Here is a 27,976-nt window from a genome sequence, read left to right as displayed (position 1 = left end):
CAAATGTAGTACCCAAATTCGCAATTCGCTATCAACGTAGTACCCATTCCAAGCCTAGGTTGCTCTGGTCTGGCCTAAATGTGAACTGGGAAGGTGGGGTGAGGGGAATGTGAACTGAGAAAGTGGGGTGAGGGTAGTGGTCAGGGTAGAGGTGGAGGGAAGGGAGGGTCGAGGGTGAGGAGACCGTAGATGGAGGAGATAAGGGACATAACCACATCATATCGCCTCCCTCACCTCCTCCATCTACGACCTCTTCACCATCGACCCTCCTCATTCCTCCACCTCTACTCTGACCACTCCCCTCACTCCACCTTCTCGGTTCACATTCCTCTCACCCCACCTTCCCGGTTCACATTTGGGCCGGACCAGAGCGACCTAGACTTGGAATGGGTACTATGGTTGATAGTGAGTTGCGAGTTTGAGTACTACACTGGTACAATTTTGAGGTCGGTACTACGTTAATGCCGCAATAGTTTAGGGTTTGATGCGAAACTTTCTTTCTTATTATAGTTGGCAATACGTGTTCTTTAGAGTCCCTTCTTCTTCTTCTTCTTCTTCTTCTTCTTCTCAGTTGTTCTCGCTCCCTTAACATTAAGTCATTGAGAAGAGTGCATAGAGGAAAGTGAAGACCAACAATGGCGGCGGAGTGGATTTGCAGAGCAATTCGAGACGGAGCGTTGGAAGGCGAGCACGCGCCGGCTTTAACAATCAAGGACAGCATGCCCTCACCTCTCGGCTTCCACGTCTTCACTCACTTCCTCTCTCGGCAGTCCACCAATATCTCCGCCGCTAAATCACAGTCACGGTCCGTCACACTCTCCTCTAACATACTACACCCTTTCCTCTCTCTCTCTCTCTCTCTCTCTCTCTCTCTCTCTCTCTTCTCCTTTTTAATTGTACTTTGATTTTGCAGAGGTCTAGTGCTCGTCGCGCTTTCCCGGAGTCCTTCGTTTTACTTGGACTTGTTGAGCAACAAGGGACTTCATCGAGCTTCGTTTCCCCAGTGGTCTGTAACTTTCGAATTTACACTCTATCTTGCAGTAAAACGTCTTCAGTAGATTTTGTTTTTTTCTTTACTAAGTGTTGGTTTTGTTTACCTATAAACTGAGAATCATTGAATTTGTAGCAATTAATAGGAAATAGATATTTAGCTCAGCAGGCACAGTTTCTCATGTACATTTTCAGTCTGGAGTATTATATGTAATGTATTATGTATATGGACGTCTACACTGAATTGGAATCAGCAATGCAGGATTCGGATTCTTGATTGTTACTCGGATCCTCTCGGTTGGAGAAAGCAGTGTGGGAGTGTGGCAAAACTCTCTGATGACATAGCTAGTGTTTGTGGGAATGTGAAGGATTTGGATGGTCTTTTCTCTGAAATTATTTCACTAGGAAGAGGTATTTTTCAGTGCCTTATTGGGGTTCCACGTACATTTTCAGAGTTCTTGGTTTGGTGAGATTTGTACAAATACGGTTTAGCATGTGATTCTGGTTTTTCTTGGGGTTTATGCATGCAGGATTTGTTGGACAAGGGAAAGATCGGTTTTGTGTTGCAATAGACTCTGTAAGTAGCATCTGTAAATCTGAATGTACGTTCCTCTCCATTTGAGTTCTCAATGTCAACTTTTCTGGGAAAGTTAGATGTCAACGCATAGAAATGTCTTTGTAGGATTGATGCGTATTAATTAGTTCCACTCACTGTAGCTAGATTATCCTATAGTGGCAATGTGTTTAGAATCCCAAGAGTTGTTTAAGCTTTCATATATTAATAAATTGGATTTAGAGAAGTTTCCCATCGTTGTGCGAAATATATGTGCTGGCAAGTAGCTGTTTTCAGTGTGTTTATTCAGGCCAAACTCAATGGAAAAGTATGCCTTCATCTTTGGCTGTGCTTGGGATTTATGTTTACTTCTGTTTTCTCTTACTCTAACCCACTATTTTCTTTTGTTATTTTCAGGTAAATGAAATGTTGCGATATGCATCCTTGTCATCCGTTTCTGGGCTTATAAGCAGTCTTCGTTGCTGTGGTATATATATTTAACTTGTTTCTTGACCTTTTCTATATGATGTTGATTTTTATCTTGTCAATTTCATAGGTTTTCAGTGTTCCTCATGGAATTTTGTGCTGTATCTTTACATTGTAACTTGTAACTCTGTATTTTTGTAACCTTGTAATAACAAGTGTAATGCCCTAGTTAGCTCATACCAGAAAACTGTAACCTTGTAACTTCCTGAATGATCTACATAACACTTTTGTGTCTGATATAAATTGCTTCAATCCTTGTGTATATTGATTGAAATTTATGTGTTTTCTTGTACTACACATTTCCTGAAAGCTGAATCAGTTTTATTTGACGGTTGCAGATCAGATTTCAAGCATCTTTTGGTTTTGTCATGCGGATCTTTGTGAAGAAAGGGTAACTTCTACTCTTGAATATATGTCATCTATGGTGGCGAGCATCGAGCCATTAATCCAGTTTTCCAATGGACAAAAAAGTTATTCAGAGAATCTTTCTTTACGTGATCAAAATTTTACTAAAGGGAAACTTCATCTCCGTTGCAAGCGTAGAAATGGACGTGTCCGAGTGATGGTGATCTCTCACCCTCCCTCCATTTTATTCTGATTTGGGAAGTCGGCAAATCTGATTTTTTTTTAACTAATTGAATCCTTTAAACTTCTATTCACAAATCAGTTTGAAGAAATTCACATAGGGCAGTCAGGCATCAACTTTACATCCACTTCATTTGAAGACGGAGTGATCAATCAAGGTCTTGTGCCCAAGGTACCGTTTATAAAAATGAACACTTCGTGTTCCTTTTTTTTTCCTGGTACTGCCGGGAGATTCTTTCAGCTTTCTAACATGGTAAATTGTGTGAGCTATCACCCATCCAATCATATTTAAATAAATAATTACAAATTCCTCAACCTGGATCTGGTATGTTAAAAAATAATACCTTGCACGTTTGATGTATGTCACGTACCACTTCTGAAAGCCGTCTTTGATATATCTTCTTCTAGTTTATAGACTTGATAATTCACTTGTTTAGAAATGTAAATTCCACACCAGAAATTTTAAGCCTTGTGCAGTGACATTTGAAATGTTGGATTTTCATTTAGCTTTTAGTTGGATGCTCCCAAGTGTAATACAATGTTATGCACCTGCCCAAAGTAAAGATCATGTGAATTCTGAAACACTTTTCATTATCTAGTCTAAAAATTGATAATTTTGTTCTTATTATATGGCTTTGCTACAGGTGCAATTTAGTTTACAACTATCAGAGAAAGAGCTAAAGGATAGGGCTAACGTGGTACTTCCATTTGAACACCAAGGTGTGCAACCAGCAATAAATACAATGTCATTGATTTACTTGATCAATATAAAAAAAATTGTTAGATCTCTTTTCTTTTATCACCATTTGTGATAATCCAAATACATATTTTTCCTTGCAGGAAATGGTAAACCTGTACACATATATGATGGGCGAAAATCTCTAAGGGACAGCAAATACGAGGTTGTTCCTGTACAGAATGAGAATTCAGATATAGATAAGGAGTCTAGCAAGGGAGAAATAATTTATTTTCGCGATTCAGAAGACGAAATGCCAGATTCTGATGAGGACCCTGATGATGATTTGGACATTTAGTGTTCCCACCCATGCGCAATGGTAAATTGATTTAAACTGATTTTTATATCTGTTCATTCTGTTGATTTGCATCAATGCTTTAGTCTGGTAATAATCTGGGTAACTTATTACAATTTGGATGTTGAATTTAAGTTGATATCATATTTCAATATAGTTGATTCAATTGGATCGTGGGACCTCGTAGTTTTGCTTTTTGCAAAGCCAACAGACCACCAAGTGACCAGTGATTTGGAACTTGCATTTCATTTTACATAAGAAATTAGGTTCTCAACATTTCACTAAATGGTTCACTAAACCAGTTAATGTGGTGGTTGTAGAAGTCTTCTTTTTAGTCATCAATATGAAAAACATTCCCAGTCAAGGGATATTATAATTTTTACCATTCAGGTGGAGTGAAAAATGTGAAACGCTCAGCAAGATTGAAGAGTAATATGTGAGACTCTAGAGAGCCAGAAATACGAGTTTACTATGTTACTGAGGATTATTTAGCAGAAGCAGAAGCATTTTAAGTATATAAGATGGAAGCATACAAAAGTTCTGCTGATATGTGTTCTTGAACTCCAATATGTGGATTTAAATCTTATGAGTTATAATCTTCTGGGATAAAGAGTTGGAGTTGGACATGTTTAACTTCTTCATGAGCTAAATTGTTGTTGGTCTATGGCTAGGTGCTCTCCAGCTTCATTATCAGTTATATCACTGACAATCGGTTCTGAAGCAATATTTTCATATTTTGTCATATATCATTCTGCACGTTGGGCTTTTTGAGTCCTGCTGGCTGTCTCATTGCATGATTGAGAATCGATTCAATCTGGGTCTTGTGTACTGATCATCACTGTGGGGTTTATTTCAGTGCTGGCTGGAGTGGCTGCTACAGGCTTGTGGCATTTAGGCCATGTGTTTCATCACTCTTTATGTATAATGTGTTCGACTTGAGTCGCTTTTGTTGAACTTTAAATGAATATTTTTACATGTATTGTAGTCTGTATCCCATAAACCACATGTGAAGGCTGATGTACCTGTGGCCTTTGCAAGGGTTAAATAGAAATTAGAGTACTAGGGGGTTCTTGCCAATTTTTTATTTATTTATTTTTGCTAGACAGCTTTCAGGACACCTTTAACATCCAAACGAGTGAAAAGGTGATTGAAAATGTCTTGAACAGCTGCTTCTAGACAGTTAGATTCCACCCTACAGTCTGATATGCACATTCATTGTTTTGAGAAGCTAGAGGCCTTATCTGATGGCAGAGTTTTCAGTGTTTTGCTGAAGCCCACAAGGGTACAATAACTGCACACTGCACATTCAAATTTGCAAAGTCTAATTGACAGGAATTTGAACCAGCTATAAAATACTTGTCTTGAAGCGTGAAGTGCTTGCCAACATCCACAACAACCAAAGCCTGAACAGTTCCATTGCCCTCCGGGCAGCCAAGGACATATTTGATCTTCTATGCCCATATCTGGTTAGTGCAGCTGATGGTTACTACCATCATGTTGCTCAACCCCAAAGGACTCATTGCCTATGATACGGGATAGTAAATCAACACAAAAACCTACCTTTCAGATGCTCATGGATGGCTGATAGAGAACATTAACTCATGGTTGGAATCAGAGGAATCAATCTGGCCAAAAGGAAGTCTACATAACCATCCTTGATGAGATCCATAACTTCCATAACTTCACATTCACCTTTCATGGCAAGGGCAGCTACAGGTTTGGACACCGTGTCATCAACATACATGATAGAGAGGAGTAGAGCTGTTTTGAGTTTGAGGCAGAGGTCGAGCGAGAGGAGAGATTGGGATAGAGGAGATGGGCAGGGAAGCTACTAACAGCTAGGGTGGAGTTCAGAGTGGCTCTCGTACATTACCGTGTTCATTATTTGTGTACATAGATGTTATTCTACCATAATTTTAATCTCACTATATTTTTTAAGTGCTTTGTCCAACCAGTACTACATTTCTCCATGCTTTTCTTAACACAAATCAATCCTATAATGTTTGCAGAATCAGATCATGATTCCATGTCTGCAGTGTTTAAACACTTTAATGTCACTACAAAAAAACTAATCCTTCATTGATTCATGTACAGAAAACAAGCTTAGAAAAGATCTTGGAACTAAGATGGATTAGGGAGTTGGATTGTTCATATCGGATTACGTTATAAAAGAGGTGCAATTACATGTATATCTAACATAATATTAGTTTACAATTGAATATGCTGATGTCAAACTATCCAAGACATCGTCTAAAATACTGGCTGAAGTCACTCCTAGATTCTGCAATCCTTGCCTAAATTCCATAGATCTTGGACTCATGCATGGTATATAATTGTTTCTCAAAGAAAAGCCTGGAGAAAGAGAATATAGAATTGACTGAAAAAAAAACAAAGATATGAGACTAATAGTAGCTTTCATCCTTTAGCTGGTGTTACTAGAGTCCGAAGGAATGGTGTTTGTGCCAATCTTTAATTTATTTGTTCTTTTTGTGGACCTTTTAGGTCCCTGTTGTAACCAAAGAAAAAATAGTAGCTTTCATTCATGAAATGAATTATCCCACTAAATCAACAAAGTACTACCAAAACATGCACCATAAGGTAAAATTAGATAGACAACGACATCTAAGGTTGAAAGTACCATTCTGACAATGAAGTAAAACCATTGATATTTAATAAACTCTAAGAACATCATCTCCTCTACAGACAAACTCCAATACTCGATTCAGAGAAAATTTAATCAAAATCAAAAGCAAAAGTTCTTATACCCATGTCACCCCATACAATTCCGGAAGCAACCAAAGCATGCACCTCTCTTCTCAAAATCTGATGCTTCAAAACCAAAGACAGAAAAGAATCAAACCTCTAGTTTTGCTTCATTTACACAACTAGCAGGTCAACATCATCCAGTTTGTGGAGAAAGAAGCTGGCAGTCAATCAGCGGTTTCTTCCTTTATTGCAATTTTATTTTTATTTTCCTTTTTTGCAGCTCTTCGTTTAGATTGAATTTGGCGTACATATTCTGCCACTATCACATGGAACTTGGGAGCAAGCTTACTTGATGAGGTAACATTAAGCCCTGCCTTCCGCAATGATCTGGTCACATGCTTTTGAGCCTTTTGGAAGTGCACAGTACAAAGAGAAGGAGAAGTGGATCTCAGTATTGGCTTCCCGCATGTTATAGGTCCTGCCTGAGCACTAGAAACAAAAATGAACAAAATTTATCAGTCAATATCTGCACATTGGTGGAAGAATAGACCCAATTGAGCAAAAATACGAAAGTTTACACTAAAGAATTGTCGTGTTTTTACAAACTATGAGCTCTCTTATTTGAAATAGAATATCCACTTAGCCAGAGACAGTTTCACACTTCCCTTCTCTTCTTATAAAAAAAAAAAACTCGAAGTACAACCGAACCATGTAAAATAGGTTACTCTGGTATTATTATCAATCCTAGCTGCTGGGTTCATTTGCTACTTGCCTGCTTCCCTACTGGGGAGTGGTAGTAGTTGTCCATGCCCAGAAAAAAAAAAGGATAAGTGGAGCACCAAGAAAAAGTACCCACTAGTTCTTATGATAACAGTACAACCCAATCTATATACTGAGATCCACTAGATCACATGAGTATACACAAATAGCACTATTAATTATCCCTTTCCCTTCTACTATAGAAGGTAGTGTTTCCCTCAGTTTCCTTTTTCCTTCTCCTTTTCTCTATCCAGATGTGAAACAAAACCATTCATCACTGGCAAAGAAAAACTACAACAAACAGACCTTCCTTATTATTAGACTATGTCCTTGGCAGAAAACTAAACAAAGTACAATAACAGTTGGCGAGGAGTCCACTAGAGAAGAAGCACTTCCATACACCCTTCCATTTGGCTTCCCACAATCTCCACATTCAGATTCCAAAGCTATCTCACTAATACCTCCAATTTCAGTCATAAACAGTCGTATGCTATGACCAATACCACACCCCAAAGAAGTCGCTCAGCCTTCCACCTTACTGTTTTCACTTAGTCCCAAGAGTACATAACCTTTCTTGTTTCTAAATGGACTTGTGGAGTTGTAATTAAGACTATCAACGAAAACTAGAACTACTCAATTGCCCATACCATCCCCACATCTTTACCTCTAATTATAAAAGAACTTGGGCTCGAGCATCTACTATTATACCTCCAATGATCGGGCATACAATTGCTATCCATAAGAGAAAGGAGCACCATAAAATCGAGTCTGATACAACAACCGTGAACTCAATATTCTTGTATAAGTCCACAATCACTACCATGCAAGAGGTAATTATTAATACAAGAAGTCCAGATGGTATGTGAATTAGAGCCGATGTTCTACAAATGTCTGGTAACAGCCTACCTGCTCATCACCATGGACCAGAACCACGACCACTCCAAATAAAAATGTTGGATTCTTGCAATCCAAACTTTATAATGCTAAGTTTCTTGAAATCAAAAGAAAGGTTAACTTGCAACACTAGAGTACCACCTACAATTTGATCGCAAAGAATCACGGAAAGAAAGAAAAGACAAGACTTGAGGATACCTCTTGATGACATAACTGCAAGCCTTGTAGAGCCTCTGCTTCGAGTCGGAAAGAATGTGGAGGTGGCAAAAGCTGGTTAGAGCCATGGCCTTCAATTTACAGCCGACCGAAGCGCACCGGAGATGGTTACTGTGGTTGTCATCACCGCCCTCAACCGCAGCAACTCCATTGTTTTCTTCTTTCAAGGGGCTGACACCGTACTTCCAGTAGTACTCCCTGTACTGGATCTTCAGGTGCTCCATCAGCCCCCAGTAGTGCTCCTTGTAGCATTTCGTCAGCTGCTTCAGGTGGTGGGCGCGGCGGCGGAGGAGCTCTTGCCGCGTCAGGTGGGAGGCGCGTGAGAGGTACACGTCTTCCTGGGAAGGAGTGATGGCGGAGGTGGATGGGTCGGGGTTCGGGTTGGAGATTTGGGGGTCGGCGGCGATGGTCCGCTTGGGGTTGTTCTTCGACCCAGAAGCAGCCATGGTGGTTGTTCTACACGCTCAGAGATTTCCTGAATAATTGTTTATATAATAAGATTACAAATTAGCCCTCCAACTTTTATATATCTTTGTAATTTCCAAATAATACTCTCCAGTGTTCCGCTCTACCCCTTCTGAGTAGGGACAACTTTGTCCAATCACTGTGTAATTATTGTAGAATTATACTCTTTCCTTGGCGAAATGGCGAGTGGGTGGAAGCAATTTTTCACCAATTTTCCTGGTAGTTAGATACTTGGAAATTATTTTCCCAAACTATAATTACGTCTCATCATTTAGCCCGCGGATCCAAAAAATTCACGAAGACCCGCAAGTTTGATAGGCTTTTACACGACCCGGGCCGAGGGGAGGGCTTTGTTTAGAGGTATGAAACCCGGTTCGACCCGTAAAAACCCGTCAAGAAATAAAATATTATACATGCATATAATATTATTATACATATATCAATTATCTGTCTTTTTTTGTAATAATTATACATAAAATATTATATATGTGTTTGAGGAGGAACGAAACGAGAATAATAATAACGTAATGGAACAGAATGTAACCGTTTATTAATTGATAATGGGCCTATATATAGGCATTACATAACCACAATCTCGTAGGATTTGAAGTTCTAATCTATTACAGAGATGCGAATCTATCTCTAACAAGAAACAAAATAAGGCTAAGACACACACAATGGTAGAATAGTAATTCTCCTGAAACACTCTACATTGTGTCGCATGCCTAGGTTGCATGGTGCACACATCGTTGCCTCGGTAAAAACTTTGTCAAGCAAAATAAAAAACTCTTCGTTAAAAACAAAAGCTTGATCAAAAAGAGAAAAAGAGCACAACGCACCGTCTACATTTGATAGCATCATGTGAGATAGACTCCCCCTGAAGTCTACGAAACAACCCCCTGATTAGTGTCATAATCATGGAGTATAAAGAACAACGTTCATTACATGCTTCTCAAACGTAGTCTTAAGCTAATGATTAATCATTAATCTAGCCACACATCCTTAGATCATACATGTTATATTTAGCCAAACTAATATTATAGGAAACAAGATTGCATAACAACTCAAAACAAGAGTTTGCAATGAAAATCAGATTCTCAGGTAGAATGACATTCACTCACTTAAATGGCCATAACTTCTTCGTCACAATAGGTATCAGCGAATCGTAAAATTTTCTGGAAAGTAGAAACCCGTGGCTTTCCAATGACATAAAGATCGCACCCTAATTCGATCGGAGCAGTTCACAATACTCTGTCGAAGTTGACTGACTTGCAAATTTTCGGACAGAACTGTCCTACTTTGCTAAATCGGCCATAACTCACTCAATATGATAGCTATGAACAAATGGTTGGGTCCCTGAAAAGTGGACACATAGACCTTTCCAACAGTACCAATTTCACCATATTTTATTAAGTGAGTTATCTTATAGGTCTCGTTGAAGTTGACTTACGAAACTTGACATATTCTTATTTGTCACATTCAATGTGTCTTTCACAAATGAATGGGGGAATTGACCAATGAATGACTGATTTTGGTCCGAGACGGAACCGTATGCATCCTCTACGCTACCGGTGTCGACTGCTATACCAAGGCATACATTGATGTTCCTAGAGCCGCTGGCGGCGTTGGTGTGGATATGATTTGTGTTGGTTCACTAAGTGTAGAACTAAACTCATGTCAAGGGAGCAATGCAAGTGCAATGACGATGCATAGGCGAAAAGTTGATCACATCATAATGAAAGCAATAGTGTCCCAACCACACTAACATATATGAATCCATAACTCATTGAATCTCTTCATCATCTTTACTTAGACGGAATCGAGAATCAAGAATTGGCTTTCATATGAACACTTATGGGTATGAGTTCTTGCAATCGATTGTACTATGTTCATTCAAACGTCGCAATCTGACTGCATAAGCTCTCCGTGGTCTGGAGGCATTTAAAGTCTATCAGGCACTCTCATATATGCGTCAAGATCCCTTTACAGATATGCAATAACCACTATCATATGCTGCAAATCAGTTTTCATGGACTACTGATCAAGTGGGGGAAAACAATTATGTTCATAACGAGAGAATATAACTCATTGTAGTCAATACTAGGATAATGAGACAATCTTTGCGCCATAAGTTTTGCAAATATCGCATGACTTCATCATTCTCATTACACTTGCGAACAATGGCTAACATAACAAGTGTAGTTTAGCCTATATTGATTCTTTCCACTTCAGTCAAGTTACTCATCATTGATATTTTACAACGGAATAAGAGCATAAGCAAATACATCATCAATCATGGGAAATCAATCCATTAACACACACGCACGCATTGTATACGATCAATTTTTGAGATTTCTATTCTTCTCTAACATCAACAAAAAGGGTCTGTAGCGTCCCACAGAAACTTAGTTGATACACATGTTTAGAGAATATCTTTTGATGATGGGCGAAATACTTGTGTCTACGCATCTCGCTTCTTTCTGGTTTTGATTCCAGAGAATAATGGTCTCCCCCTCATCTAGGTAGGAGCCAAGACCGAAGCTATGACCCTTACTAGTCCATCTTTGCGTTTGCCGCCCTTGTTTTGTGATGCAATACCACGGGCGTCGACAACACCACAGCGTACGATGGTGCCATCGCCGGCTTCCTTCCCACTGTCAGGGATGGTGCCAACGGTGCTAGGACTAGGTCATATGAAATTCTCTCATATATTGAGAGTTCAAACCTTACCGGCACATCACAGCATTTATGTGCGATCTCGTCACTTTCGCAATATCGGTAAAGTCATTTAGCATCGAATCTTTGACTTTCTGGAGGTCAATAATGCGTTGCACTTATTGCTTACTCAGAGTAGTGTGGGATCTTAATGAGACATAGTGTCATACCATGTCAATTCCTAGCGTTAAAACCGAAATGGGAGCATTCCATATCTCCCCCTAATGACGGGAAGTATGTCTCATCAAAGTGACCGTCTGCTAATATCGCAAGATAGAGATCCACGGTTATAGATTAGAAATAACGAACAAGTGTTGGTGATTCATAACGCATAACCAACCAAAATACTTAAGTGTTTCAAGTAGACCCATTGAGATTACTACAATAGAGGCACATAAACAACTTAACCAAATAGGTGGTAGTGAAAATAACGTTGAGATCGTATCCAGTAACCATCGGGTACGCACTAAACGCTTGGTAAGTTATGGGTCTGAAACGAATAAGTGTCGTTGCATGCAACATCATTACATATCCCCATGCAAAAATCGGCAGGTTAGTACCCATAACCAAGTCCGAACTCTGCTAGATTGTGCAGTGAATGAACATGAGGAATAATATGTTCAACGACGATCCCAGTAGACATGCAAAACGAAATCATCAAAGGTCTTGGGGTGAACTATCCAACGGTATTCAATCGAATAGATTTGAGAGGATGTGACCAACGCGTTGATGCTCTCAGCCTATACCATAAATATACCAAAAAATATCCGCATTTGGTTGGATAGGATCCACTAATATCACCTTAAATACTTTGTAAGAATGCAATGTTCTCGGTTAGAGCCTTAGCAAATAAGGACTTCCTTGAAATCTAGCAAGAGAACAAGCTTTACAATATGAGCGATGGGCATCAGAGATTTCCATGGAGGTATTAGTAAACACGAGAGGCATCACAAGCTCCTATGAAGGAGGGGATGCCGCCACCGACGACCTGAATGTCGTGGAGCTGCCTAGGGGGCAGGCTCGGCCACACCGTGTGGAGCACGGGTGAGGTGATCCTCCAATCACTTTCGGGACCTGAAAAATGGATGACCATGTAAATTCTTAAGAATTCTAATTATCATATCACGTCCAGGGCACACGAGACGGGCATGCCAAAGCATATAAGAGTCCAAATCACAAAAGTTGCATTCAACCGCATATCATTCAAATATTCGAATGGAAGTAAGATACAAATCATTCCCGTAACTCTTTATCTTCCCTAAAATGCGGCGTTGAGCTGCTGTCTTAGAGGTAACACAAAGATATTCCTCTCCATTCTCAACACAAGTATCAAGATAAAAATGTATCATTGGCATGTATGACCTTTAAAAGTTAGCAGGGCACGAAGATATAAAACACAATCTTCGCACGAGATCTGTAAAACAACTACATGCGTCGTAAGATAGTGTCGGTGCTTACGCAATTAGCAAGACACTCGATTTCACTACGGGACATGCTCAAAATAAAATTAAAAGAGTAAACGACGCGGTGAACTTCTCTAGACAATACGCCGTAGGATATTGTAAGAGGGGGAATTGAAACAAATGGCAATCCCATCGAATGTATCACATGGCAATTAAACTACATTCTTCAACTTAAAAGTTGGAAAAACATGGTATTGGAGCAGTTGAATACCAAACAATTTGGGTGGTAAAAACCACTCAATTGGTGCGGGTGGTCACTAATAATAATAAAATCGTTTGAGCTATGAAATGACTTGGAGAAAAACTGAAAAACCATGTCAAAATAACTCAAAACCGGGTGAAATTTGGACTGGGGAAACATAGTAGTAAAAACTGCTGAAAATATGCCGGAAATAATAATGAGAAAACAACGAAAAAATTGCCGGAAAACTCGTCGGAAACCGGCGGCGCCGATTGTCGGAAAACCAGCCGGAGCTGGCCGGCAAGGAGGCCAGAGCTAAATGGAAAACGTTCCGGAAACGTCGGAACAGTAACCGGGAAAATGACGTTAATTTTGGCGTTCCAATGTACGTTTTCCAAATTTTAAGGTTCAAATTCACAATGTACTGCTATTGGGATCTCATGTAACCCAAAAGTGCCAATTTAAAAACCACGTGAGTTGCAAACGTTGACCATTCATGCTAAGTCAAGGCAATTAAAATTCTCACAAGATCATCTTGTAAAAAAGGAATACGAGAAATTTTATTGAATATACCAATATTTAATACAACACAACCAAGCTTCTATTTCCAATAGATGACTTAAGCGAAAGTCGAGCAAGAAACATGGCAATGCCAATGTCATACTTGAAAAATAGTAAGCAGAAAACATAGTCAAAAGTTCGTAGCAACAAAAATCTTGCATATCGGATTGGGCGGAGCCTTAGCTTGAGGCTCAAAAAATTTGCTTATTTGAGAATGGAAGAATGTTACGTGTCAATCTCCAAAGTTCCCTCCTGGTTTTTGGTTGACCGTATGTACAGACGGTCAAACCATATCCAAAACGAACGAAAATTTTATGGATTCCCTAAATATACCGATCAAAACTGCTGGTGTCGATCGACCATATTTCAAACTAGAGTTGTTGATCGTCGAAGTGTCCACTAATGTATCATAACCTTTATATTAAGTTTTATAATAAAATTATCGCATTATGAAGCAACTATATGATGGAAAATTCTCAGAATCGATCGACACCATCCGATGTGATCGGTATATATATTTTGAGACCATTTTAAAATTTCATCCAATTCAGACCTCATTTGACCATCGAAATTTCTGGTAAACCAAAAACACCACTAATATGCCCTAACGAATGACTCATTACCAAGATACGAATGCCGAAAGCTGTTTACATATTTGAAATCACCTAATTTTTGTCACTAATCGTGCGTGGTCGCAACGAGAAAACTCATTTGACAAAGCCCCGGTCAATGGGGTTTTATTATGTCAAAACGCATTTTTTTTTGTTGACCGTAGGTACGGACGGTCAAACCATGTTCAAAACAAACGAAATTTTTACATGTTCCCTATATATATATCGATCACATCTATCGGTGTCGATCGACAATATTTCGAAATTAGATTTTATTTGTGACCCTTTTTAAGAATGTTTTCTAATAATTCTTTTATTGTTCCAAACCCTTAAATAAGTGTATTATGTTTTTTTTTCTAATACAAGCTCTCAAGGCCCACCCCGCAAAATTTCGCAAGTCCCGTTTTAGGTGGGCGAGCTTGGATCTTCATCTTTGTGAAAATACCCGACCCGGGCCCGCCACTCAAGGGTTGGGACAGGCCGAGCCCGGCCCGTTGATGAGCCCTACCTGCAATATTCCAAACATTAGAAAAGATTCACTTTCCTTTTCTAAAACTTTGATTTAGCAAACCAAAGATGGCCAAAAGAGTAGCGTGGTAGATGGGATAGTTTTATAACACGAGGATAACTGACATTTCAGTTTTTCAATCACATGTGGAGATTGTGAGTCCCTGAAAATTTTCGTCATTTTCTGATACAGAACATGCTAACCGACATTTTTTCGAGATGTCGATTATTTTAATATATATGTATTAGACTACGCATACACACAAAGGCGGGAGTGTTCGCGGATTATTTTTCTGACACTCGGTTTATTTTCTATGTATTTTTTAAGAATGGTGTTTTGAAAATGATTTTCAAAAATTTCTATTTTCCATTTTTTAATCTTAGCCGTCAATTTTATATCGCCAGATCTAGACCGTTGATCCACCTTACTTATGACCTAAGCCCAAGCCTTGTTGGCCCAAGCCCTTTCTCTTCCTCTTCTATCGCCCTCTCTTCTCTCTCTCTCTCTCTCTCTCTCTCTCTCTCTCTCTCTCTCTCTCTCTCTCTCTCTCTCTCTCTCTCTCTCTCTCTCTCTCTCTTTCTCACATAAAGACCTTACATAAAAATCTCCAACAAATAAAACAAAGAACGTGTCTAAGTCTCAATGGGCCAACTTGGTCCGACAAGAAAGTAACTAGCAAGGTCAGATAATGAGAATCACCAAAGTACGCTAAATGCTTCAACTAAATCTAACTCGGAGATCGGAAATGAGAGAGAGAGAGAGAGAGAGAATTGATTTCTTTACTTCCTTCCTAAGTAGCACGGGACACGGAGACGAGTGTCCGTATTAGACACGATTCGATACGTAGACTGATAGGAGCACAAGGTGTGACGTTCTTAATGTATATATACCCTATTCTTATGCTTTGTTACTTCTTATTTAGTTGTTTTAGGTTCATATTTGATACATGTATGTTCTAGGTAGAGCTATTTCGATTTTTAGATGATTTGATGATGAAATTGTGCTAAGTGTTAGAACTCCTTATTGAGCTAGGATTCCTTACTCGACTAGGACTCTACTTTCCTATTTTCATTCTTTCCTATTTCTTAATCGACGATTTCTTTTCAGGAAAGACAAATCATATTTGGAAAGGAAGAAGAGTTGCCGAGATGCATTCCTAGTTGAACAAGGAAATCATATTCGAGTTGAAGAAGGAGAAGAGGAGGCCGGCCTAGCTATTCCTAGTTGAACAAGGAGAGATGCCGAGCAGCCCTTAAGTGATCTCCCTATTGGACTTGGTTTCCTACATCAAGTTGGATTTGGAGTACATGAATCAAAATCCATAACAAAGAGGATTTCAGTTTCCCAATTGGATTCTATTTCCTTTTGGCACAGCAAGAAGGCTTCCTACACCTTTATATATAGAGGCTCGGCCTCCCCATATTTTCATCATCAGCCCTACACACAAACACAGCCATAGCTCTGCCGAATTCATCCTTCACCATTCCAAGAAATCCTAAAACCGATTCCATCATTCCCCACCTATCAATAGCCTTTCAACACGCTTGTGAAGAAGGTTTCATCCATAGAAGTCTCGGCTACACTTGTGGATTGCTTGATTTATAAAGTGTAACCTTGATTCAATCTTTGTTTCAATTCGGTTTTGGTTTTGTTCTTGTTGTTGGATGAAGCATGCGATTTGTGTAGAGTAAACTTGTTTCAATTTTGTCTATGAGATAGTTACTTGTTTCAAATTATATCAAGTTGCGATTTTAGGTTTTTGGTTTTATGAATTTTGGTTTCTGCCGTGCCTTGTTATTGAATGATTTCGATATCTATATGTTATGTATACGCTTGTAGCATGATATTTAGATTGTTGGATTTATGACTTATGCTATGAACATGTTTATCTTTTCTATGTGATTTTCGAAATTGCATGATTGGGGGTTAAGTAGGTGACATGCTTAATGAATTCAATATGCGTGGCTTTGAAGTTGCATGGTAGGATAAGTATGTTAGATTTCGATTAAGACCGCTTGGAATGAATCGAATGTGTTAAGTGTCTATGTGTTTAGGCTACTGCTTAGGACCCTAATTGCATGATCCAACCTTAGTTATTCATGATAGTGTCTCGGCAAGACTCTTAAAGGAGGGCTAGAACTTGTTTTCGTTAGCTTTATATGAGTTGTTGTGGTGATTGTTTATGTGTTGGTTGGTTGATCACATGTATATATTAGTTTAGGTTTTATTTTCTGTTTTTATTTTTGATACCGAACCTAGACCAAATCTTTTATATCTTTATGAATTCGTGAAAGTGTTGTGATCCTAAGCCCTGGCTGGATCCCCGGTTTGTGAACGATACCCTCTTGCTTTATACTACTATGATGTGTTCAGGGTTAAATATTGATGTCGAGTAATCGAGAACTCATCAAATGGCGCCGTTGCCGGGGATCCATAAGAGATGGATCCCTAACTTTTAATGCGAATTCATTGTGTATATTGTACATTTGTATATTCTTATCTTATTTTCTTGTAATGTATAGTAATTTTATCTTAGGATGTTGCTTTGATGATTGAGTGAATGATTGTTGTAGGTTGTAAATCGAACGGAATAGGTAAAGTCCCTTTTGTTAATATTAGCCTTAACCCTTCATGCTAGCTCTCGAGTTTGCATGAGGTCGAGGGCGGCTTTTATTAACACTTGGAGATTTGTCTAACACCCAAGTTTGTTTCTAGCTGAGTAAGGGGCACGCTATTTCATTACCCTGGTGCATGGGACCAAAATTGGATCTCAGAGAACTATTGACTGACATACATCTCGGTGATGGAGTCGATAGAGGGCTTGCCCTCCGTAGTTCAACAAATGAGTCCTACCATGTTCACTATCTCTGAATTAGCTATCCGGCCTTCTGAAACAACGATTCAAACTTGTGTCTAGACATCCATACTTAGGCCGCACGTCCACCTTGGTTTACAACTTAGAATCAATCGATCATGTAATTGTTTGAATGACTTAGGAATGTAGAAGTATGTAATTGATTGAAAGACTTTTGTAAAAACTTTTTGAACGAAACCTTGTATATTTCTTGTATGATTTTTGTATTCTTTTATGCGAAGAAGTGAGAGAGTTCGACACTCTCATGCCACCACCAAAGAAGGCCGTGCCTTCCAAAGACAAGGATGCCGTGTCCTTGTCCCAAATTGATCATGCCGTACATGATAAGGTAAGTTTTCTAACTCATGTGGATTAGTTTCAACTAATGTTCTTCCTTGTATGCATTCCCCAATAGGTTGAAGCTACCACCGATTCTTAATGGATCCATGGAATAGATTAAGGAGATGACAAGATCAATTCCTAGTTGGACTAGGAGAGGAGTGGCCATGACACTCCTAGTCGAACATGGAAAACGTGTGTGTGTCATCAAGAAGGAGATTTCCATCCGGATTGGGATTTCCAAAGTAGAGGGAGAGATGGATTCTTAGTTGAGTTAGGAGAAGGAAGTTGTTGTGAAAAGAAATCATAGTTGAAGTAGGAGAAGCCATGCCGTGTGTTATCAATGGAGAAGTCCCATTCGGACTTGGATTCCAAGTGGGAGTGGGAGAAGGTTTCTATGTCCTTGTAGGTTTCTTTCTACCTCATGGAAAAGGATTAAGATTGCTCTATATATAGAGAGCACGGGTTCATAATTATTCATTTTTTTTTCCAACCATTCACAAGTTCATAAGAAGGAGAAGAAGACTACCACATTCGGTTCAATCAAGTCACAAGAAGATTTTCAAGTGTGCAATGGAGGTGTTTGCGTTTCGTGAAGACAATATGTTTCCAGAGAGGGACAGCCCTGCGTTTCATCCTAGGTGCATTGTGTTGCCGGCTCCTAGGCATAATCATAATCGTATGGAGGTCACATACAAAATTTTGAAGACCATGCCGATCTTTAGAGGGTTTAAGATTGAGAAGGCTGATGTCCATATATTTCTTTTTGAGTCGAAGATGCAACAAGCTATTCAGTCCATGGAACGTGGAGACTTGGAGTTATTGTATCTTGAGGTGTTTCCCTTCACTCTAGTTGATAAAGCAAGAGAATGGTTGCACTCTATTCCTGAAAATTCCATCCGATCATGGGATGAACTTAAAGAAGCATTCCTCAAGGAATTCTTGCTCACGGCAAGAAAAGCAAGGATGAGAGAGATGATTCAAGCATGCAAACAAGAAGATGATGAGCCCTACCACAAGTACTTAAAGAGATTTCAAGAAGTAGTAGCACCGTTAGACCATGACATGAACCAACATGCGTTGACTAGTACTTTCTACCAAGGTTTGCTAAGGGATTATCAAGAGTACATTGATTCGTTTTCACCAAGAGGCTTCATGAACCTTGAGGTAGGAGATAGGATCATGCATATTAGAGTATGGAGAAAGAAGGGATAGTTTGGTTTCGACGTCATGCTCTAGGGTGAGTGGTACTTCTCGGTTCAAGGGAGTCGAGTTGGATGGAAGGAAAGCATGGAAGTGGGGGAACACTAGAGACCATTTGAAGCCTATGGTTGGCATGAAGAGGAGAGGTAGACCGGCTAGAGTTAAGACTACACCCACAAGAGCGGAGCACCGCCGAGACAAGATGATCAATGAAATGCAACAATCGATTTTGGAATTGGCAAAATCGCATAGGGAGTTAAAGGATCTTGTGGAGGACATTCGTGCTAGCTCTAAGGAAAAGAGCAAGGAACTTATAATTGAGGAGGTGGAGTCTTACAGCCGTGTCAATGAGGAAGAAGAAGAAGAAGAAGATCCGAGTTTGAAGGAAGAAGTTGATTCGAGCTATAAGAGCAGTGATTTGGACTCGAGTGAAGATGAGGAGGATAATGGCGATATCATGATCATATCTTCTGATGAAGAGGAGGAGGAACATGTCGTATTCTTTTAGTGGATGAAGATGAAGAAGTCTAGGCTATAGACTCTAAACTTAAGCCAATGAAGGAGCCATCAACGAGTGTTTGCATTTTCTTATCCCTTAACTCTTTCTAATTTTCGTTGCTTATCATATTGTACATTGAGGGCAATGTAAGTTTTAAGTGTGGGGTGGGGTATACATCATTCGTTGAATTCTACTGTTTGATGCTTATGTGTTTAAATTTTGTGTTTTGATTTTCGAAATTTTAGTGTCATTTTAGTTCTGTTTTTTTTATTTTTGAAGTTGTTTAGTTGTTTTGTTTTTGTTTTGAGTCCTAGGTATGCCTTTAACTGTCTAGGATGAGTTGATCTTTGAATTTATGGTTGATAGATGAGCATGATATTGGAATGAACTTGTTGTTATTTGATGGTTAATCGATGTGTAGATTTTGTACGAACATGTAGTAGATGAGGATTTTGAAACTTAGGTACAGAATGAGCATGTTCTTTACTTGTTTGAATTCATGTAACCTATGTGAGATTCGAGCCATATACTTGTGCCTTTCTTTGGAGAGTTTATTCTATCGTTTCTTGGCTTTATAACCTCATTACATTTATTTTGATCAATTCATATGCCATAGAATTGCAATGAACTAGAGAATGCTAGAACTTACTTTGTGAAACTTTCGAAGCTTTATGTCATAATATACTCTGATTTTGAAAAGGATTGTTGGATCTTTTTAGGATTTCCACCACTTAAAGCCAAAAAGCCGTATCCCTATTTGAGCCCTGCTTGGGACACCTTAGTGTTTACCCCTTTGAGCCTACGTTAAGCCTTTTCTTTCATTACCAACATGTTATATCCTTGCTTAGTATAGTTATATCTCTACCTTGTCTTTGAGGCTTGGCAGAGCCGATTCTTGGATGTAATATGGAGTGATGATTTGATTCAAGTGTGGGGTTACACTATTGTATGTATGTTATGCTGTGGAAAGAGTATGAAAAAGAGAAAAAATGTATTGATGCCGTGTGAAAAGAAGAAGAAAGAAAACATTCATGATACACGGCAAGGAAAGAAAAAAAAGAAAGAAGAAAAGATTGAATGAAAGATCTCGGCATGACATTGATTTATGTGAATTTGGAGTTGTGATGTATTTTGTTGAAGGCTCAATAATGTTATACTTTAGCCTTTGTTCATTTTCACAATGTTTAAAGTGATGAATGGGTCCAACATGAGGATATTTGGCCCTTGTTTTATGGAGTATGGCGACATAAGGTGGATGTTTTGCTCTGCTAAGTCGTGAGGATGACCTTTGTGATTCCCTTTACCTTGAAAAATATGTCAATGCCGAGCCTAAGCCATCCCTTCTCTAAAGATCCGCATGATTCTTAAAATGAGTAGTCCTTGATTTGTGGAGTTTGTTTCATGAGTAAGCATATGGTTTGGGTTCATTTGTGCATATGATTGATATCTTTCATGAGGATTTTCGATTTTCACTATGTTCATAACTCTTGTGTGTGAAAAGCTTTTAAGCATATGCCATGTTCTTGAGAGAAAAGATTTGGAGTGCATATCCTATGTGAGTTGAATTTGAACTTGTTTTGAACATGTCGAGCTTAAAATCACCTTTGTTTCTGCCATGTCTTACTTGTTAAACGAAATTTCATGTTTATTAACCATTGAATTCATCCTATCTATTTCGATGGAGTGTTATTCTTGATGCTATGAGTTTGAAGATCTCTGAGACAAAATGTTGAAGGCATTAGTGTTGTGTCGTTAGTGTTAGTTGTTTTGATTTTCGTTTTCTGTTTTGATTTCCCTTTTTAGTGTTTGCTAAGGGACTAGCAAAGTCTAAGTGTGGGGTTGTTGATAGGAGCACAAGGTGTGACGTTCTTAATGTATATATACCCTATTCTTATGCTTTGTTACTTCTTATTTAGTTGTTTTAGGTTCATATTTGATACATGTATATTCTAGGTAGAGCTATTTCGATTTTTAGATGATTTGATGATGAAATTGTGCTAAGTGTTAGAACTCCTTATTGAGCTAGGATTCCTTACTCGACTAGGACTCTACTTTCCTATTTTCATTCTTTCCTATTTCTTAATCGACGATTTCTTTTCAGGAAAGACAAATCATATTTGGAAAGGAAGAAGAGTTGCCGAGATGCATTCCTAGTTGAACAAGGAAATCATATTCGAGTTGAAGAAGGAGAAGAGGAGGCCGGCCTAGCTATTCCTAGTTGAACAAGGAGAGATGCCGAGCAGCCCTTAAGTGATCTCCCTATTGGACTTGGTTTCCTACATCAAGTTGGATTTGGAGTACATGAATCAAAATCCATAACAAAGAGGATTTCAGTTTCCCAATTGGATTCTATTTCCTTTTGGCACAGCAAGAAGGCTTCCTACACCTCTATATATAGAGGCTCGGCCTCCCCATATTTTCATCATCAGCCCTACACACAAACACAGCCATAGCTCTGCCGAATTCATCCTTCACCATTCCAAGAAATCCTAAAACCGATTCCATCATTCCCCACCTATCAATAGCCTTTCAACACGCTTGTGAAGAAGGTTTCATCCATAGAAGTCTCGGCTACACTTGTGGATTGCTTGATTTATAAAGTGTAACCTTGATTCAATCTTTGTTTCAATTCGGTTTTGGTTTTGTTCTTGTTGTTGGATGAAGCATGCGATTTGTGTAGAGTAAACTTGTTTCAATTTTGTCTATGAGATAGTTACTTGTTTCAAATTATATCAAGTTGCGATTTTAGGTTTTTGGTTTTATGAATTTTGGTTTCTGCCGTGCCTTGTTATTGAATGATTTCGATATCTATATGTTATGTATACGCTTGTAGCATGATATTTAGATTGTTGGATTTATGACTTATGCTATGAACATGTTTATCTTTTCTATGTGATTTTCGAAATTGCATGATTGGGGGTTAAGTAGGTGACATGCTTAATGAATTCAATATGCGTGGCTTTGAAGTTGCATGGTAGGATAAGTATGTTAGATTTCGATTAAGACCGCTTGGAATGAATCGAATGTGTTAAGTGTCTATGTGTTTAGGCTACTGCTTAGGACCCTAATTGCATGATCCAACCTTAGTTATTCATGATAGTGTCTCGGCAAGACTCTTAAAGGAGGGCTAGAACTTGTTTTCGTTAGCTTTATATGAGTTGTTGTGGTGATTGTTTATGTGTTGGTTGGTTGATCACATGTATATATTAGTTTAGGTTTTATTTTCTGTTTTTATTTTTGATACCGAACCTAGACCAAATCTTTTATATCTTTATGAATTCGTGAAAGTGTTGTGATCCTAAGCCCTGGCTGGATCCCCGGTTTGTGAACGATACCCTCTTGCTTTATACTACTATGATGTGTTCAGGGTTAAATATTGATGTCGAGTAATCGAGAACTCATCATAGACACGACATATATAAATTTTTTTAGACACAGACACGTGGTGGATACGTCAATTAAATATTATTTTTAATATATATATTTATTAAAAAATTAATTTATAAATTTGAAAGTATTTAGATGTATATATATGTCAAAGTGTGCATTGAAATGATGAAAACATAACTTGTTAGAATGGCTAAAGATTTGATAACTACCTTAGATAACCAAGGTTCGAATCCCACCACAAGCATTCTTATTTTTATCACGAGTTTCTCTCTTTATATATATATATATATATATATATATTAAAGTGTGCATAAATATAACAACAATTGAATCTGTTGGAATGGTTGAGGGGTTGTTGGTGCCTTGGAAGACCAAGGTTCGAATTCCATCACAAGCATTCTTATTTTTATCATGATTTGGTGCGTGTCCGGACCGTGTCCAAAGTGAGTTCGCGTATCCGAACATGTCCGACACAGACACGCAATACAGACCCCAGAAGCCGTGTCCGTGCTTCATAGCTTCCTTCCTTTCCCCTTCGATAAGAACCCCACCCCAAATTTGGTGGCTCATCTGATCCCCCTGGTCCACGATAGATTAAGAGATGGAGAGATAATGATAATCCTCTTGGATTTTTTTTCCCACCACCAAAAATATAGAGACTGACATTTCTTGCCCCTTTTTTATCTCTATCCTTTTCTAATGTCGGTTCTAAACCAATAGTGCTTGATTTTTTTTTATTCATTTAAACAAATAGTTATTGATTATTAACGAAAACACAAGTTATCACATTCTATCCTAAGTAGCACGGACACGGACACGAGTGTCTGTATTGGACACGATTCGATACGTATGCACGACATATATAAATTTTTTGGACACAGACACGTGGTGGACACGTTAATTAAATATTATTTTTAAGATATATATATATTTATTTAAAAAAATAATTTATAAATTTGAAAATATTTAGAATTTTAGATGTATATATATATATATGTCAAAGTGTGCATTAAAATGATGAAAACATAACTTGTTAGAATGGCTAAGGACTTGATAAGTACCTTGGATAACCAAGGTTCAAATCCCACCACAAGCTTTCTTATTTTTATCACGAGTTTCTCTCCTTATATATATATATATATATATATATATATATATATATTAAAGTGTGCATAAATATAACAAAAGTTGAATATGTTGGAATGGTTGAGGAGTTGTTGAGTGCCTTGGATGACCAAAGTTCGATTCTCACCATAAGCACTTTCACTTTTATTATGAGTTGGTGCGTGTCCGGGCCGTGTCCAAAGTTAGCTCGCGTGTCCACGCGTGTCCATATCCGACAATACGGTGCCCATAGCACGTGTCCGTGCTTCATAGATTCTATCCCACTTAAGAAAATTTCGTCCTCGAAATTTGTCCAATATTAAATGGTCAATAATAGGTCAATCATATAAACAAAAGAGTAGAATGCATATGTATCTTCGGATGTCAAATTTTCAGTCATACATAGGTGCAACCACTTAAAGGAACTTAGAATGAGAATCTAAGATTATTCCTAAAAGTACAAATCATGTTCAATAATAGCTCTAATACAACTTTGTAACACCCTAACCCAAATTAATAAAGACCAATCTGGTATTAAAATTTCCTCAATGGATTGTCAGTTTATAGTCATCATCAATTACTCACAACCCCAATAAAACCTCACCACTGATTTCCATAGATTTTCGCTACTCTCGTATGAGAGAGAGAGAGAGAGAGAGAATCGATGGCTTTACTTCCTTTGGAGATGGAGAGATAATGATAATCCTTTGGATTTTCTTTTCCCACCGCCAAAAATAAAGAGAGACTGAGAGTTAGATCTCTCTCCTTTTCTTATGTCGGTTCTAACTCGACAATGCCCGACTTTTTTTTCATTTTAACAAATAGTTACTGATTATTAATGAAAACACATGTCATCACATGTACAAATATTTATTTTCATCCTACTGAATCACAATTGATTAGGGACTTTGTTAGTTTTAATGTTACTTCAAATTTTGTTATATATGAATGTGATTTGTTTTGCTAGGACGAGCCTCGGGAAATTTGGGAGAGGTAATCTAGGATTTATAACAATACGGAGTTGTTGTATTTTTTTTTTCTCTTCTTTTATGAAGAGATTGAGTTCAAAGCGAAAAATGCTGCAATTTTAATAAGAGAGAAAGGTGTGAATTTTGATGCCAAAAACTGACTTCAAAATTGGTGTATGATGAAGAGGGCGAGGCTGGAGGAGAAAGGAAGCCGATTGGGAGAAAAAGGAAGCTTAGATTAAATGAGGGGTCTGTACATCTGGGCGAGTGATTTTTGGAAGAGTACACTAGCCTTGTTCACGAGGGTGCTATCCTACTTTTGAGTAGAAATGATCGGTACAAAAAATCTTCTGGAATGCCAAGAGAAAAGAAGAGGAAACGTGAACAAAGTGATGTATTGGAGGATAAGAAGCTTGGAAAGAGAATTGTTATGAGAAAACTATTAATGTAGGACTCAAGTAAAGCTGATAAGAGTCCAACTATGCCTATTTTCAAAAGGAGGATAATTTTGAGTTTTTCAATGGCGTCGTTAGTGAAACATGGGAGTATGAGTATCCTTCTCTGGATTCTTCTTGTATGGTTTGCCCTCCTCCACCTGAGGAATGTCATATACAAGCACTATCGACACTTGATTTTTCTTCTCTGGACGAATTCATGACTTGTCCTCCACTTATGGACTGTGAAGAAGCTTTAGCGACCCTAGAGTTTCCTCATGTAGAAGATTTCACGGCTTATCCTGCGCCACTAAGCCTGATCAAGAAGCATTAGCAGCCGTTGAGTTGACTTCTCTAGATGACTTGCCTTCTCCTTCTCTCTGGCATTCTGATCTGGCGGGGTCGTGTAATGATGGTGTTGCAACATGAGATTCTCTAGATGATATTCCTCCTCCACCTGAGGAATGTGATATACAAGCACTATTGGCACTTGATTTTCCTTCTCTGGACGAATTCATGACTTGTCAGTCCTTTTCTACTTACAGGCTGTGAAGAAGTTTAGCGACCAAAGAGTTTCCTCATGTGGTTCATGTGAAGTATCAAGGTGTGCCATCATCATGGCTGCGTTATTCATCATGGCATCCATCATCTATGCATCCTCTTGACTGTGTTGTTGTCTCTGCTTTAACAAATTGCGTAAAGAACTCATCGTAATGATGGGGAAATGAGGAAATCTAGAGAACTATTGAGATAATGTGTATTGAAATATTTGGAAGAAAGTTGTGAAGATTAGTTGGTGATCAATCTTATCTATGTCTAGTTTCTATTGATAAAATTTAATGATTAATATACGTGTTGAATTGTCATTCGTCAAAAATCTTATCAGAAATCCTATAACATTATTTGGGTGATAACAATATCCGACAAAGGCATGTGTCGTTTGGCGATTGGTTAAAGTTAACTTATAAGATCTAATAAATAAATTCTTAAATCGATCAATAGTAATTGATGAATCGACAGAGATAAAAACTGATACAAAAATGCAATTTGTAGTGAATAGTAATTGATAATGGCAATTTAATTGATGGATTGGTGGTGTGATAGAGTAAATAGGGTGCATATGCTCGCGGATCCGAAAAGCCCGAGGAGACCCGCAAGCTTGATGGGCATTTTGCCCGGCCCAGCCCGCGAGAAATCTCGCCAAAGCCCACTTCGGTGAGTAGAGAGCCGGGCTTACTTTAAATGTGTGAAACTCAGCCCGGCCCGCCAAAAACCCTCAAGGCCCGGCCCGAAAAAGTCCGCCAAGAAATAAAATATTATACATACATATAATATATTATACATATATCAATTATATGTCTTTTTTAGTAATAATTATACATAAAATATTATATATGTTAATAATACTATATTTAAAATTTTAGATTTCTTTATATTATAACTTTATACTAGATTTAAAATAAAATTGTAGCATTATGAAGTATATGAAGTAAATTCTTAGGATTAATCGACACCAACTGATGTTATCGGTACTAATATTTAGTGACCCCGTTAAAACTTCATCTAATTCGGAATTCGTCTGACCGTCAAAATTTCCGGTAAATCAAAAACACCACTTATATGCCCTAAGGGAGGACCTATTACCAGGATGTGAACGTCGAAAGCCGTTTGCATATATGAAATAATCTAATTTTTATCACCGATCATGCGCGGTCGCACCGAGGAAACTCATTTGGTAAATCCCCGGTCGATGGGGTTTTAATATGTCAAAATCCCTTTTTTTTGTTGACCGTAGATACGGACAGTCAAACTATGTCTAAAAATGACGAATTACGGGGTCTCTAAATATATATATCGATCACATATACTGGTGTCGATCGACCGTATTTAGAACCGGAGTTGTCGATTGCCGAACTGTCCACTAATGTATCATAACCTTTATACTAGGTTTAAAATAAAAATATCAGATTATGAAGTGACTATATGAATGAAAGTTCTCAGGATTAATCGACACCAGCCGATGTGATTGGTACTTATATTTAGTGATCCTGTAAAAATTTCATCGAATTTGAACCTCGTTTAACCGTCAGAATTTCCAGTAAACTGAAAACACCACTAATATTCCCTAAGGGATGACCTATTACAAAGATACGAACGCTAAAAGCCGTTTATCACCTAATTTTTATTATCTATCATGCGCGGTCTCACTGAGGAAACCTATTTGGCAAAGCCCCAGTTAATGGGGTTTTAATATGTCAAAACGCCTCTTTTTTTGTTAACCGTAGGTACGAACAGTCAAACTATGTTCAAAACAGACAAAATTTTTACGGGGTCCCTAAATATATATACCGATCACATTTGCTGGTCTCAATCGACCATATTTCGAACTGGATTTGTCGATCACCTAAGTGTCCACTAATGTATCATAACCTTTTATATTAGGTATAGAATAAAACTATCG

At 38.2% G+C, this 27,976-nt stretch overlaps 2 protein-coding genes across 3 annotated transcripts; one reads left to right on the top strand and one right to left on the bottom strand.

Annotated features, from left to right (window-relative positions):
* The first annotated feature begins 554 nt into the window (after positions 1–554).
* LOC126791428 (elongator complex protein 5) lies at positions 555–5,431 on the top strand. Of its 2 annotated transcripts, none has more exons than XM_050517884.1 (10): positions 555–805; positions 914–1,006; positions 1,253–1,401; positions 1,521–1,567; positions 1,961–2,030; positions 2,368–2,594; positions 2,697–2,786; positions 3,259–3,334; positions 3,455–3,669; positions 4,317–5,431. In XM_050517884.1, exons 1-9 carry the CDS (start codon positions 636–638, stop codon positions 3,646–3,648), a joined length of 1,116 nt encoding a protein of 371 aa, XP_050373841.1. In that variant the 5' UTR covers positions 555–635; the 3' UTR covers positions 3,649–3,669; positions 4,317–5,431. The 2 variants fall into 2 exon arrangements, with proteins under 2 accessions (XP_050373841.1, XP_050373840.1); XM_050517883.1 differs by having other exon boundaries at positions 4,502–5,425.
* Positions 5,432–6,232: 801 nt separating this feature from the next.
* LOC126791432 (uncharacterized) lies at positions 6,233–8,667 on the bottom strand. The gene is made up of 2 exons (XM_050517889.1): positions 8,203–8,667; positions 6,233–6,840 (listed from the first exon to the last, which is right to left on the bottom strand). The coding sequence occupies exons 1-2, from the start codon at positions 8,664–8,666 to the stop codon at positions 6,576–6,578; spliced, it is 729 nt and encodes a 242-aa protein (XP_050373846.1). The 5' UTR covers position 8,667; the 3' UTR covers positions 6,233–6,575.
* Between the last annotated feature and the right edge of the window lie 19,309 nt (positions 8,668–27,976).

The sequence above is a fragment of the Argentina anserina genome, chromosome 4, assembly GCF_933775445.1.
Source record: "Argentina anserina chromosome 4, drPotAnse1.1, whole genome shotgun sequence".
NCBI lineage: Eukaryota > Viridiplantae > Streptophyta > Magnoliopsida > Rosales > Rosaceae > Argentina > Argentina anserina.
Note: the sequence above shows the minus strand (reverse complement) of the source record. Positions and strands in the feature narration are given on the sequence as shown.